The following is a 15462-nucleotide window of genomic DNA, read 5'->3' as shown; positions in this document are numbered from 1 at the left end:
GAAGTATACTTCTTGTGGGGGTATTTGATGAGGAGAGAGATGTTGGTTGGTTGTTCTGGGATGCTTTTTTTGGTGGTGGTGGTTTTGTTTTTAGCTTGTGTTATGCAGCCTGTCATGAAACAGGAATCAAATTAAGATGTCTGCACTATTCTGAAGCTGCCTTAGTGAGGAGCAGAGGTGGTAAAAATGAATAGTTGCAAGATAACCCACTGATAACTATTAAAATTGGCAAGAGTTCTTAAGCTTTTGGTCCTCATTTGAAAATAGATTATTTGCTGAGGATATGGAAACCTGACAGGTGGATGTTGCTTGTGGATATACATGGTTCTAAACTCTTGATTAGATGTATGTTCCTTTAATTCTTTATTCTGGAATGGAAGAGAAAGGAACTCTTAGCAATGAAGGCAGATTTTAAGCTGTAACTTCTTTGTGTGTAACTTGCAGGATGCTCAAAAGAGTACACTGATGGACATGGAAATAGCTGATTATGAAAAGCTGGTAAAAGAACTTAATCAGAAGATTGCCGATAAAGATAGTAGAATAGAAGATCTTGAGCAAGAGACAGGGATTCAGAAACAAAAACAAGAGACCCTTCAGGAAGAAATAAGTGAGTAAACTATAAACAACAAGTATAGTATAGTTAGAAGTAATTGTGAAAAATAAATAAAAAAGAAATTGAGAAACATTTTTTGAAGCTGATGAGTGAGAATAAGGTTTTTAAGAAACAGTAAAAAAAAAAAAAAAAGGTTTGCTTTGTAGTCAGCAGTCACTTGATGTAATATTCAACAAACAAGAGCCAAATAGCCTGCCTGATAAACTGCTTCTTACCTGGTTAACTCAGTTGTAAGTTCTGAATGTGATTGCTAGGCATTTTCAGTCTGATGTACCACGCTTACAAAACATTATTAGCAAGCTTAAAAGTTTCATTTCTTCCTGTCCTTAATTATAACTCTCAAAACAATTTCACGTATTAGAACATATTTATGATGTGGAAGTCATATACTGAAGTTAGAGTAAGCTACTTGTTTGCAGCTTTTAAGAGATCTGTAAGAATTTGTTTAAATATTTTCCATTATGTTTAAGAAAAGATAAGAGGGAAGGTTTCCTTTGTGTGTAACTACTGATTTCTGCATTAGGGTCACTTCAATCTACAATGCAACAGGATGAGGAAAGAAATGCCAAGATAAAACAACTCCTGGTGAAAACCAAAAAAGAATTGGCTGATTCAAAGCAAGCTGTAAGTCCACAAGTCAATAACTGTGTACTTCATTTTTGTAAGCTAACTTTTAAAACCAGGTAGGTATTTGAATTACTGAGTTGCCATTAACCAGATACTTCTGTCATGCAGGAAAACAACCTTTTGATGTTGCAGGCATCATTAAAAGGAGAACTGGAAGCCAGTCAGCAACAAGTGGAAGCCTTTAAGGCAAGAAACTTCACTTTGTTATTATATTTAAGTTACATAATAGTATTTAAGTAATAAGGGTGTAGTTTCTCCTGGGCAGATGGAATATAAGCGGAAGAATGAAAATGGTTTCTAGTTCTGTTTCTTAAATGAGGCTTTTTTTTTTCTGTTTTCTGCTTTCCCTAGATACTTCCCTGTTATGTTATTTAAACAGACTTACCTTTTTTGCTCTTCTTTCCTTTTCTTTTTCCCCAAAACCGAAGACTAAGCACTTAGAAGCTTTTAACTGGCCTGTGTTTTAAAATATTTCTTTAAACAAGGAAGCTGCTCAGTTCAAAAACAGAAGTATCTGGCATAATCAGCTGAAGTCTTCAGTATTCTCCTCTGTGTAAATGCTGTTTGGACAGAGCAGGAATTGAATATTGCAGAGAGGGGAGGGAGGAGAGGTTGGTTTTCTTACATGCTGCCACCCCACCAGTGTGATTTTATCTTTTGTTCTCTCTTTAAACTTCTTATTTTATGAACACTGTAACTCTTCTGTTAGTTTTTGTTGGATTTACATTTATATTCACTTAACTTGTGCAGGAATCACTGTAGTACAGTCCTATGGGCTCTGTGGCATATTTCCCTGGAAAAGGGAGGAAAAAGTCTGTCGTATTAGAGATCACATTTTCAACTTGTTTATTTTTTTTTCAGATTCAAGTAGCTGCACTAACGTCAGAAAAGCATAAAGTCCAGGAACATCTGCGAACTTCTTCAGAGCAGCACCAGCGTACATTGAGTACTTACCAGCAAAAAATTGCAACTTTGAGAGAACAATGTAGAGCAGCACAGGTACTCTGATGGAAGTAATACCTTAACCTTTACAAAGCAGATCTACTCCACTGTAGATTCTGTCTGCATGTCTAAAAATATTTTGCAGATCTTTTGCTGTTGTCATCTTGCTTGTCAGGAATTGGGAATGCCTCAGTACTTGTATTTGTGTGGTGGTAGAGAGGACAAGCTGGTCTGTCCTGCTTGCCCTGAAACACTTGTAGAATGTCTGGACTGCAGTCTTATATTTCCAATGGTACAAATCTTGTAGCAGTGGAAAGAGTTCACTTAAGATAACCAATAAGCATGTGCTGGGGAGAAAGGAGAAGTAATCACTTCTGTCTTCGAAGAAAAAGGGAAAAAAATCATTTGGTCCTCATAAAAATGTAGCTACCACTTAAAAAAAAAAAACATTTGCAATCGTCTTTTAATACACTGCTATATGAACAACTTCTTAATTGTCAGCAGACCTACATCTGGAGCTGACACTGTTGCTGAGGTTTTTATTATTGCTATTTTTCAGCAGTGTCATGCTGTGCTAGATATGCCTGGAATCTGTTCACCTGGTGTTTGTGTTAGAAACAGGCAGATTCAGAATATAGGAGTGTTCTGTTCCAATTGCTCCTATGTAGGTTAGTGCACTGTGTTACCTCCTGTGTTGTGTGATAGCTGTCAGTCCTGCAGAAAAGTAACGCGAATGTATCCCCCTAAAAATGTTAAATCTTAAAAAAAGGTGAAATGAGCAAACTGGTTACTGCTACAGGTTTGCCTGAGTGATACTGCTAAGTGTAGATCATAGATATTAAAAAACTTTAGTTGTCAAGAATGACTAGTGAACTTGTGAGCGTCTTCAATAGTCAGGAAAGAAAATCTGCACCTGTATTTTCCTAGAAAAATATACAGCATGGACATTTGCAAGGTGTAACTTGTCAGGTGGAAATAATTCTTGCCTGTATGGTATACAGTAAAAGACTTCAGGTTGTGAGGCAGTTTGTCCAGAGGAAACAGACTTATGTATCAGCTGAGTTCCAAAGAGAAGGACTGAATACTCATACAGGAAGCTACAATATATCTTGCTTTGTATCCTGACAAGACTGACTTAAAATTATGCATGATTTTCAGGTTTTATGAGGAGGAGGCTGGGTTTATTTTGTTTTGTTTTTCCCCCTTCATCGCCCTTCCTTGTGAATATCTGTTGAACGTTATTCTTGTATTAGTAAATATTCTTCTCTTTCTCAACAACTGGGATGTTGAATATCAAGGACTTATTGTTTTCAAGCTCTTAGATTGATAATTGATTTGATTATGACCTAAAAAGCATGGTCTGTCACGATGCCATTTAAATTGTTCTTTAGAAAGAAGAAAATAGAACTGTTCTTCATTTGACTTTTTTCAGTGCAAGATGCATTTTGTTTTTGAGCACATAGGTGAGCAGCAGTCAATAGTATTACTTACTGAAAGTGTTTTTCTGTGTCATAGGCTGAACAGGCATCTGTTACATCTGAATTTGAGAGCTACAAAGTCCGTGTTCATAATGTTTTAAAACAACAAAAAAATAAATCTGCTTCTCAGGCAGAAACTGAGGGAGCCAAACAAGAAAGGTAAAGCCAAGATTTTAATATCCATTCAGAAAAATACTGATGTTTGGGTTATGCTGTTAATGTTGGTGAGTTCCACTATTTAGCTCTTCCTTTAAGTATGGAAAATAATATAAAGGAGACCGTTTGTTGCTGCTGGTAATTTAATCTGAGGGAAAAAAAAAAGTGTGTCTAAAGATAGAGTTGTCTGATCTTTAACATTACTTTCGAATTGTGGCTGTACCCATCTGAACCAAAGATCGTTAGTTTGTACCACATTTCAGCTGTTAGTGATATTATATTAGTTTGCAATTCTTTGTCTCTGATAGATTTATTTGTGTGCAGGTTACCTGTTGTTTCAGACAGAGAGAAAAAACCCTGGAGATCATTTAAGTGTAGTTGTAAGCCACATAAATTCAAGTTCACTTCAGTAAGTGGCTGAATCTCATTTCAAAGAGATCAGTTTCTGTAAGCTATTTTTATAAGTGGGTGATAGCAGACCTTGGTGACAGACAAGGTGTTCATGCATAAGGTGTTGAATGTCATTTCTGACACAGATCTTAGTACATAAAGATGCTGCTGAAAATCCACCAGAGGGAGACTTGGTTTTTTTTTGATTGTTTGGATTCTCTGTTTAATACATTTCCTTATTTGAAGTAAGCAAGCTGCAAGAGTTGTGTTTCTTGGTCTCCTGTTTGCAGAGTTTTACAATGCTCAATTATTCTATGATTCTATGATTATGTTTTTGTGATAGAGGACCATTATTGTTCCAAAGTGAACAAGTAATAAACAAATGATCTTCAAAGGAACGATTTACCCATATTAACTCTGTTGGTCAGAAATATATCCTAGTTAGATTGATGTTGCCTTGTACACCTTTGCCAGTGTCTTCAAACCACTTCCTGTGTCTACTGCTTTCAGTCTCATTGAATTGATGTGCATTTACTAAACAAACAAAACACTCTACCACTTTCAAGAAGGAATGGTTTCTCCCATCTGTATGCCACATCCTGTTCTTCTGTTTTATTCCTCCAAACTTGATTGATGCAGAAAGTAGGAGTGGTTACGCTTTCTACCCCAATAGGTACATTTCCAGCAGTTCATGCAGGATGTGATTAAATGCATTTGCAACTATACTGAAATGTAATCAGATCATTCCTAATTGTTCCTGCTGAGGTTCATTCTGAGGTTATTTTGGTCACAGCGCTATAGTTAATTTAAATACAGAAATATTTTTTTAAAGAATCCAGATCAGGTACTTAAAACATTGTGGATATAATAATAAGATAACGCTAAATGTATCTTGGTTTTTTTTCTATTTTTCTTTTTTTTTTTATTTTCCCCTTGCAGAGAACAGTTAGAAATGGTAATAGAACAATTAAAAGTTAAGCTACAAGATACTCAGCATAATTTACAGATGAATGCAGCTGAATTCCAGGCATTGCAGTCTGAACATGACACCCTGCTGGAAAGACACAATAAGATGCTGCAAGAGACTGTTGCAAAAGAGGCAGAACTCCGTGAAAAGTATGCTCTGCTGATGAAAAATGTTTTATTTTGTGTGAATCTGAAGTTCTGTTTGTGCAGCTGGCTTGAAATAGCACTCTCCAAAGAAAAGGTGTAATTGTAGAGAAAGTTAAAGGAAGTTTCATAAGGGTTATTTGCTACTTTTTCTCAGCCATCAGAAGTTTCAGCAGTGAAAACAAATAAGTAGCTGTGAGGGAATATGAGATTTCTGCTAGCTTTCTACTTGTTAAAAATCAGATATTTAAAGCTAACTTATTTTTCAGCATGCTGAATTTACTGACTGTTTTTATGTCTTAAACTCAGCGCTACATTTGTGTTGGACTGATCAACTATATTGTAAGCCCATGTTTCCTGTTATTAAAACACTGTAGTTTAATATAAGCTATTTTAATATCAAAATACCCACCAAGTACCTTATTTACAGAAGGTATTTTTTTTCAGGTGTATGCTTGCCACAATCATAATTTGCTGCTACTTTTGAAATGAAAGAAATCTATTTAGAATGTATAATTTTCTGTCAAATGACATGAAAAGGTATTCTCTTGAGCTCTTAGAAAAGCCTTTCCATGCCTTCTTTTAGGGTACAAAAAATTCATGAGAAGCTGATTAGAAATGACAGTTTAGTCTTAGGAACTGTTGATTTCCTTGTCTTTTATCTGTTGTACTGTTTTCCAATATCCACATGATGATTCATTGGAATGAATCCTTTTGCATTTCTCTGGAAAGCACCTATACCACAGTAGGTTCCTTTCATAGCCAGAAATAGTAGCTCTTTGCTACACTGGATAAATTTAAATTTATATACTTATAAGGGCAAGTCCTATGCCTAGTCTTTCCATACGTGCACTTGTTTAATTGCTTCTGACAGTTTTGTCTTGTTCCTGGAGTGCCTCCAAATCCACTACAATTGATGTGGTATACTGATGCTTTTCTTGCCAAGAAAGATGTATGATATCCTGCCCCGATTAGAACTACTGAGTTCTAAACTTTAAAGTTGATCAATTAATTAAACTTATTTTCTTAGAAATGTATACGTCCAGAAGTCCTGCGTGGGTCTTTGGTAAATAAATGCTAAAGAAATGATGTGCATGTTATGATGATTTAAATGGTCGTGTTGCAATTTTTCAGTTTAAAGATGCTCAGACCACAGCATGTCTCTGATTCCTTCTTTCTTTTGTGTGTATTCCCAAAGTCTGAATCTTATCTTCTGGTTTATAAGTCAAAAGCTTATGTAACAGTGCATTCATAAGATGGGCAGTAAACATAACTTTTTCACTCTTAGATTTGCCCTGGGAAAAGATAAAGGGGAAAAAAGCGAAACAGACATTCTAAGATATGAAAACTGAAAACTAATTTAGACTGTAGGCAAATTTGTAAAGTCAAGAATGAGTTTTGTTGTATGTTTCTTGTATTTTGTGTCTCCAGGCTTTGTGTTTACCTGTTTTCAGGTTCTGCACAATACAGTCTGAGAATATGGTCATGAAAACAGAGCACACTCAGGCTTTGAGTCAGCTGACAGCCCAGAATGAAGCTCTCCGGAACAATTTCAGAGATCAAGTGAGGAACCTGCAAGAGGAACACAGGAAGACAGTAGAGACTCTTCAGCAGCAGCTGTCCAGGGTAGAAGCTCAGCTTTTCCAACTTAAGAGCGAACCAAGCACTAGAGGTAACTTTGGTCATAAAACAAAGTTTTCTTGGGTTATGTGTTCTTGGGAGAATATAGATTTGTGTACTTGAGACTGTACCTATAACAGTTATAGTATGTAGTTCTGTAATACAACAGAAAGTTACTGTGGAAAATTGGTAGTAAACCGTATCAGTTCTCTGATACCATCTAAAGAATGAGGTTTTATTATTACTGTACCTCCAGAATCAGTATCAGAGTGAAGTTTTCTGCAGTGTCTGCGTTGAGAGGCAGATAGAGGGAAATCACTTTGAAAATAGTTGGTGCTTTTCCTATCAGTTTGTCTCAGATTTTGGAGAGCTTAATGGATCTCTGCCCCTCCGGGGTAAAGCTACACAGGAGTACACTGAAAGATGTTTAACAGTGTTTACTCTTGGTATACTTGCTGTTTACCCCCACTTCTAATATAAAATTTTACTCAGCTTGGCTTAAGTGCTACTTCTAATCTGTGTAGTTACTAATTAAGATGCAGTCAGATTTTTGCCAAGAAACAGTAACAGTTGAAGTTACTCTTTCCATATGTTACTTGAATGTGTTGCAGTAACTGACTGTTTACTGAAGCAGCAGGATTGCACACAAACTATTAAAATAGACTAATTTGCACCACCCACAAGACTGTTTGAAAGAAAAACTAATTCTGTTTTGCATTTAAAAACACTTGGCACTCTTATCAAAGCTGCAGCATCTGCAGGGTATAATGCATTAAGGTTTCATAGTCCCTGAAATGAAGATTGCTAGTTAAGATCAGATTTAGAAACTAGCTTTGATTGAAATAGTGATCTGGAGGTGAAAACCTCTGTTCTGCTCATATCTGGCTTTCAAGTCTGTACATTATATACTGTTTTCCTATTTGAGATAGCTTAGGTTATTTCATAGTTGTACAGCTGTTTTATTTCAGTGACAGACATCAGTAAGTGTCTTTCAGGTCCAGCTGTTTCAAATCCTGTACCGAAGAACTTAAGAGAACGGCGAAACACAGACCTTCCTGTTCTAGACATGCACGCTATAGCAAGGGAGGAGGGAGAAGGTATGGAGACAACAGATACTGAGTCTGTCTCTTCAGCCAGCACCTACATACCATCCTTGGAACAGCTTCTGAACTCTCCAGAAACAAAACCTGGTAGGTAGAACATGTGGCTTTTCTAACCATTTGAGGTTGTGCCCTCAGAATATATGAGAATGTTGTGTTATTTATGCTTTTTGTTGCAACACACAAATCTTAAGTAGTGCCGTGAATGCACACTGTCTGTAATCCTTGTTTGAGTCTTCTCCTTCAATACTGATTAACAAGATCTCACATTTGTAACTTCCTAAAGGGAAGAAGGTGGATGAGTATATCAGTGAATAGCTACAGAACTTTTGATGCTTAGAGCCTAGTCTCTACTTGAAACAATTAAGTGCTGATTAACTCTTGTTAATGCAAGGATAAGCTGTTTAAACTGTTTATTCAACTTAACGTGGTTTATTAGAACAGGAATTTCTTCATTTATTTTTTTTCTGGAAAAAGAAAGGCAGCACAAAGAACAGCGTCCCAAAAAGTAGAAAAGTAAGTAGTAGCATAACTGTATTTTTAAAAGCCTACTGAATGCTGTGTGGAGAAATGCTGAAATATCTCCATCTATGCAAAGCAAGGGCTAAATTAAAACCATGTATCTTGAGTATCTTGACTTACTTATGAGGAGACTGGCAAATCAGTTCTAAAAAATGTGTAAGTACAAAAATAAATCACAAACCAAGCATGCAGCAGCAGAAATCGTGACTATTAGTTGGCAGTCTGAGTTCACGTGGATTTTGTTTCCTGTGTACATCTTAGAAACTGCATTAGTCAAGTCATAATGTTAACTTGGCAGCGCTTTTTCCATCTTCTGCTTCAGTTTTCTTTTTCAATTCCTTGCAGAAACGTCCCAGTGGCAAACAGAGCTCACCAGGGATGAGCTGATTGAGAAACTGAGCACAACAACAAAGAGCGCCGATCACCTGAATGAATTACTTCGCGAATCAGAAGCAACCAACGCAATCCTAATGGAGCAAATAAAGGTCAGCAGGCACGCAGTAAATGTGGGGACAGCTATAATTTGTATGGTATTATTCCTAGACCAAATGTTTAACACTTGAATATGTTTCAGAAAATTGCAGCCTGTAGAAATCTGGGGATGCAAAACTTGAACTTGGGTTTCTTTTTTTGTTTGTTTTTTGTTTTCCACGAGAGTAATTAATACGTCCCCAACTTGGGGATTTTTTTTCCCAGTTTCTCATGTCTAGGGGAAGAGGGCAAGTAAAAGCTACTACAAAATAAATAAATAAAGGCAGAGTTGGGAAGTTCAATATTTGCTAAAGGGCCTTTGCTATTTGCATTTAACTAAAAACAGTAAATTCCAAGGGAAACGTTGGTCTCTCTGTAATCCCTTTTACATGTCTAAATATAAAAGATGTGCGTTTAGAGGTGTATATACTAGTAAAATTTGGTTTTATTTGATCATATCTCCAGGATTTTTCTTGAAACATTTTTAAAGTTAATGTATTTTGAAAATGTTTCTTTTACCGATGATTTCATAATGTTGCTAAACCTCTGATAAAAGTTGATATTTAGCTTTTAAACTGTTTATCATTGGATGTGAATATTTAGCACTGAATCTCTCTGTACTGTACAGGTTTTATCAGGATAAACTATTTTTGTCCAGAATCATAGAAGGGACCTTTAATATCACCTAGTTCCAACCCCCTGCTATAGGCAGGGACATCTCCCACAAGACCAGGTTGCTTAAACCCCCATCCAGCCTGGCCTTGAATACTTTGATAGGCATACGCTATACTTTTTGAAGCAAGCTGTGTAATTTTCCCTTTATCTATTCAGAATACCTTTCTGTAAGTATTCATTCCATGATGCAGAAAATATTGCACGGTCTTTTATTAATTTATTTTTTCCTTCTCGTGTGCAGCTTCTTAAAAGTGAAATAAGAAGATTGGAACGCAATCAGGAGAGAGAAAAGTCTGTGGCTAATCTGGAATATTTGAAGAACGTTCTATTACAGTTCATATTCTTGAAATCAGGGAGTGAAAAAGAGAGGCTGCTGCCTGTAATAGACACCATGTTGCAACTTAGCCCTGAAGAGAAAGGGAAGCTGGTTGCAATTGCCCAAGGTAGGTGGGGTTCTGCCACATGTTAGAAAATGATAGTAAGTTGTAATGTAATGTGTTCGTATGTTTTAGTAAAGATTTCTGACACAGTGACCTTAAAATAGAGCTTACTGTAAATTAATGATTTTCCTGGCACGTGTTCTGAGAAATTAATTAAAATGGTCCTCTCAAGGCATTACTGCAGACCTAATATTAATTTCACTAAATTATATTCTGCTGAAGTTTTTTTAAAGCTGCTTTTCATTTAAGAACCTTAGCAACTAGAGAAGGAAGAATAGTTAAACCTTTAAAGGAAATTGACCCAAGAGCTGTAATAATGCATAATAGTGTTCTGGCTACTTTGAATCTTGTTTGTACCCTTAGCAATCCTTCTTAATATACGATTTTCTGAAGGTATATCAGTAATCAGCTAGACTCTAGTACTTTGTTAGCAGCTGATCTATACTTGATTTTAAAATGACTGAAAGAATAAAGAGTAAGTACAGTGTGTGTACATATAATCATTTTAAACTAGTGAGGAAAAGCACACGAGTAAGTGACGATGTAATCCATTCCATGGCAAGCTTTGTGTTTGGAAAAATTATGTAAAATAAGCGTATAGCATCTTCATGGGTTTTGGCATTCTAATGAACACTGGCTGGATTTTTCTAAAATGAAGATGATAAAATGGTGTCTTTTAAAGTGTACTTGGTGATTCAAGTCCATGAATGCATCTTTTGCAAAGTGTAAGTTAAGTACTGAACATTACCTCTTCATCAAATGTACAACAGCGTATGAAAACTTGACAGAGGAGGGAAAAATCAAGGTCAGGTTTCCAAATTGTGTAACGTCAAACCTTGTAAACTTAACTGAGTGCATTTTCTCCTCCAGGTGAGGAAGAGAGTTCCTCGCGGCCCTCTGGGTGGGCTTCATACCTTCACAGCTGGTCAGGACTTCGATGAGACAGTGCAAGTGCTGCATCTTTAAACACATTCCACCATTACAAAAAGAGACATCTTAAAGTAGAAGAACAATCCACTGGTGTTGCAACATTGAACTATGGGTTTTTGTTTCTGTGTGTTCTCAGTTTTTTTGTTTCTTCTTAAGAAAGAACATCTCATCAGTTCTGAAAGAATATACTTTATCACATTCTGACAGCAGAGAACTTCTTGTTAAAGCTGATTGTAAATTGCTTAAACCAGAATTTGACAATTAATGGTAATTTAATGTTGTTTAAAAAAAATGATTTAATGCAGTAACTGGAATACCTAGGCTCAACATATTTTGAAGTGTTTACAGTTCTCACAAGTTTTTGTCAGCTCGCTAATCTATATGGTTCATCCACGTTGAAGGAGTTAAAATAGTTATTTCCTCTCTCGTGATGCTTACAAAATGTAAGGTCATTTGGAAACAGAAGAGGGATTTTCTGTTTTGACTAACTTTTTAGTGTTGGTTATGTTTTTCTTTTGGAATTGCTGGACAGAAAATATGAAGGCAGTGGTCTGCAAAACTTCAGGGGCCTAAAACTATATAAAGTACAACATTTGGCACATGTAGGGCATGGTGCTAATAGAGGTGATTAATGGCATCTGTGGAAGTCTTGGGATAGTTCCCCAGTAATTAGCAGTCATAAACAACCTGAAGTTTTAGGAGGAAGGGCTTAAGATATGGCTTTTTATCTTGAGTTTGGATGCGTGTGTTCAAGACCAGGAAATAATGTTAATACTACTGTAGCGATGCCTGTACTTAAATGAAAAGGCTCTACTTAGTTGTATTGAAGATGCTAAAGGGGGAATCACGAGTTCTTAAATCAGACTCCTTGTGGTAACATTTAAAAGAAAAGGACAGAGCCTCCATCAGTAGGTGTACATTTTAAATGTCCTGATGATCGAAGATGTTATATTCTTCTGTCATTTGTTTGCACACTACATTTGCACAGTTCTTTTGTACAGATGATTTAATCTCTGTTCCATGTGCATCAACAGAATAGCTGGGTTTTGTTGATTTTTTGTTGTTGTTGTTTTCAAGAAAGTAAATCTCTGCAACTGAGCTATTTCTTCTATTATCAGCACGGCACCTTTTTGTTTTTTCCCTTGTAGGCCATGCTGCCTTTTGCTATCTTAATTTATTTGTAAATTGCGCAAGTGTTTGTGCACGGTTTCTTTGCCCTGTTTATCTTCCAACTACAGAACGTTTGGGGTTTGTTTGTCTTTTTTTCTGGTATGCCCTCTCTACAGCTTTACATTGAATCACTCCCTGGTGTACATATCAATTCTAAGTAGTATTCTTTCTTTCCTGCCCATTTTAGTTGAGGCACTGTGGATTGATGCTTGTTCCTTTAATATTACCTCGCTTGGGGCTGAAATGTATCTGGATTCAAGAACAGAACGTCAGCGTGCAGTCAGTAAAAGCAGTTACTGAACAGTTTATTATCTTCTTTTGTTGGTGGTGTATATTTCCATGTACAACTGACAAATTCATCAGACTTTAGCTATTTTAATTCCACAGTTTTGAGCACAATTTATTTTTCTTCCATCATATGCTCTAACTGGAATCTTCAGGGTTTGTGCTACCAGTGAAAACACCCTGTGTGGACTTTCAGATCACAGAACTGGTAACTGATCACATCGGGCATCTGTATTTTGGGTATGTAGATAGCAAGCATGAAGCTACATGTGTTTTTGAAACGATAACTGTATCTTCAACATTTGTGATTGGCTCCAGAGCTCTGCTTAATACGAACTTTTGTTTGCAGCTGGGTTTTGTTAATGTCACTCCAAAGAATGCTAGAGCAGAGCTAGGGGAGAGATTTCAGCTACACATAAAAATGTGTGTAAGTCATTCTCCTGCTGTGACTTTAACAATAGAAGCACGTGAGTGACTTTTTTTTTTTAAGCTTAGTTCAAACTTAGTTTGCAGCTGAACTGAATTAGTCCCTTCTTGTGCAATTTCTGCTCAGCTGCCTCCAGAGATCTGTGGCAAATTCCTTTTTTAAATGCACATATGTCAGAACCTTAGATTATTTAACACTGTGAACTGTGAATAAATGCATGCAAATAACATATCGCTGGCTGTACTAAGTACCACTTGCTGACTGACTTTTTTTATCCAGGTCCGAGTTGATCACTTACTGATTTTAGTAAAACTCAAGCATCGTCTTTATGAACATAGTGGACACCTCCTGTATCACTATATGTAATTTACAATGGAAGATTAAGGTCTTAATGTTAAAAATATTTCAATAACCGCTACTAAGTCGTGTTTTGATGCTAAGATTACCAGAACTTAACCTTGGTGGCAATAAACTCCGATGTAAGTAAATATATCAAGGTTTAATGTGCACTTGCAGTAAATGGCATTAGAAGAATGTGGACTTGGACATGGGATTATTTTGCATAGTGCAGTTTTTATGTCATGTATTTGCATTTGTAACATACAGCATTGTGGCTGTGATTTGCTTTCAAAAAGCAGTTTCAAATGGTTAACTAGTACTGCTGCTTCTTGACATACTCTTGCTCTTATTTTGGAGGAGCATTGTGCAGACTTTCCTTTCTGGTTCTATCTTTTTCCTTTCCTCCTTTCCAGTGCCATACTTATTGGAATATTTCCCAGAAAGCATAACCCCTGCTCAAAGATTTCATAAGCTTAGGACCAAATTTTACTCTTCTATCTGTCTGCCTTCAGCCCTAGCTTCAGGATAGAAGGAGATAATGTAAAAACAAGACTGTATTGTCACTATGCAGAGTATATATAGGGACATAATAACAAAAAAAAATTGAGTAATTCTGAGTTCCCAGGACTTCATGTGCACTGTAGTGCATTTTTTAACTACCTGTATGGGCTTAAAAACGGGTTATGGATGTGCCTTCTGCATTCTTTTTTCTACAGAACAGAGCCCTGTGTGTGCAAGCCAAATGTGCTCTGACTGGAAGACAGGAAGACCAGAATCTGTAAGGCTGCAGCACGGGTGTGCCCAGTTGGATTGAGGGTTTGGGAATGGCCAGAGGGAGCCAGTATTAGAAGTGGTTTGTACATGGGAGAAAAGAGTTGTTTTTCTGACCTGACCTGACCCCTCTTTCCCAGAGTGTAACACAGGAATATGTGGTTAGAATATTTTTGTGAAGTTAGGTCTTCCTTTCTCCATCTCTCTCCATCCTTGATAATAGAAATCCTGAAAGTGTGGGGGAAGATACCTAAAAGCTCTCATCAGTTTCCAATAACTGGCTTGGAAGGCAGCTTAACCACCTCTCTTTCAGCTCTCGCCTTGGCTTCACCTAGAGCACCATGCTTCCTTAACTATGTGGTAGCTCCACTATTACTAGTTCTGTGAAAATGTCTCCCAAAAAAGCCTTGCAAATAGCAGGTAACACCCACAAGCTGAAAAACCAAATGCATGAGGAGGTAAAAATGTGCGTTTCTTGTAGTAATTTCAGGATTACTAGTCTGAATAGATAAGTGCTTTGGTTGGAAACATGTCCGTGCTGCCTTTTTTCACGTGGCCATCGCTTCAATAAATTCCATCCTTATGCAACAGCGTGCCTTTCTTTTTCTCTGACTGCCTGTTCTTACCTGATGAGAAAACACTACTTGGGTGCAAGGTAGAGAACATGGGGATGCTTAGTGATGTATTCGACAGAAGATCTGGTACAGCAGCTGTATGATCTTTACTTTGGAACACAGTAATAGTGATGATCCTCTTCTGGGTGGACAGAAGAGGATAATACTGTACTTTTTATTATTTGGTTTTAAAAAAAGAAGTGTAAAAAAGAAGATAACCTAGGAACAAATGGGTATAAAAGTAAAAAAAAAAATTAAACCAAAAATTTAAAATCAACTTGTTTCAACAACCATCAGGTGCTGCATATATGCTTAGGGAAGGGAAAGGATCATTCAGCTTCTTTTCGAGCTGAACTGAATAGAATATTGTCTTGCAGGGATGAGAAAGTACATCTTAGGGTCAAGAGATTCACAGCCATTGAATGGCTGGGGTTGGAAGGGATCTTTAAGATCACCTGGTTCCACTGCTTGTGGATTGGGTTGCCCAGGGATAGAATTTTCCCACAGTGGCTCTTCCAAACACATCTCTAACTTTTGCCTTAGTCCATGAACCTTTTTTTCTTTCTTTCACAGCCAAAACACACCAGGAGTACCCTTTCCAAGCAGGACACTGAAGCTGTTTGTACCTTGACCTTCACAAGACCCCTGGTGTTTCATGTGCCTCTGCTCTTCAGCTTTCCTATTGCATGTGCTTTATTGCTGCCAGTGAAGTCATTTTCCACTGATTTTGTTCAAGTTCCTTCTCTGGAAGATGGAAAGACATTGTTCAGTGGAACTAAATG

The 15462-nt window shown here is 36.9% G+C and overlaps 1 protein-coding gene across 2 annotated transcripts in view; it reads left to right on the top strand.

The window, feature by feature from the left end:
• Positions 1 to 14732, top strand: part of GCC2 (GRIP and coiled-coil domain containing 2) — a 33527-nt gene extending 18795 nt beyond the window's left edge. For both annotated transcript variants that reach the window (XM_065741048.1, XM_065741047.1), the window contains exons 13-23: positions 445 to 607; positions 1137 to 1237; positions 1349 to 1426; positions 2102 to 2239; positions 3698 to 3819; positions 5146 to 5322; positions 6771 to 6988; positions 7932 to 8126; positions 8904 to 9043; positions 9946 to 10147; positions 11015 to 14732. In XM_065741048.1, the coding sequence (XP_065597120.1) occupies positions 445 to 607; positions 1137 to 1237; positions 1349 to 1426; positions 2102 to 2239; positions 3698 to 3819; positions 5146 to 5322; positions 6771 to 6988; positions 7932 to 8126; positions 8904 to 9043; positions 9946 to 10147; positions 11015 to 11085 (1605 nt within the window). In that variant the 3' untranslated portion in view covers positions 11086 to 14732. The remainder of the gene's footprint in view (positions 1 to 444; positions 608 to 1136; positions 1238 to 1348; positions 1427 to 2101; positions 2240 to 3697; positions 3820 to 5145; positions 5323 to 6770; positions 6989 to 7931; positions 8127 to 8903; positions 9044 to 9945; positions 10148 to 11014) is intronic.
• Positions 14733 to 15462: the final 730 nt, after the last annotated feature.

This window comes from Cyrtonyx montezumae, unplaced genomic scaffold (assembly GCF_038088225.1).
Source record: "Cyrtonyx montezumae isolate F1298 unplaced genomic scaffold, pur_monq_1.0 scaffold_3, whole genome shotgun sequence".
In the NCBI taxonomy this organism is placed as follows: domain Eukaryota; kingdom Metazoa; phylum Chordata; class Aves; order Galliformes; family Odontophoridae; genus Cyrtonyx; species Cyrtonyx montezumae.
This window is presented reverse-complemented; position numbering and strand designations above follow the sequence as displayed.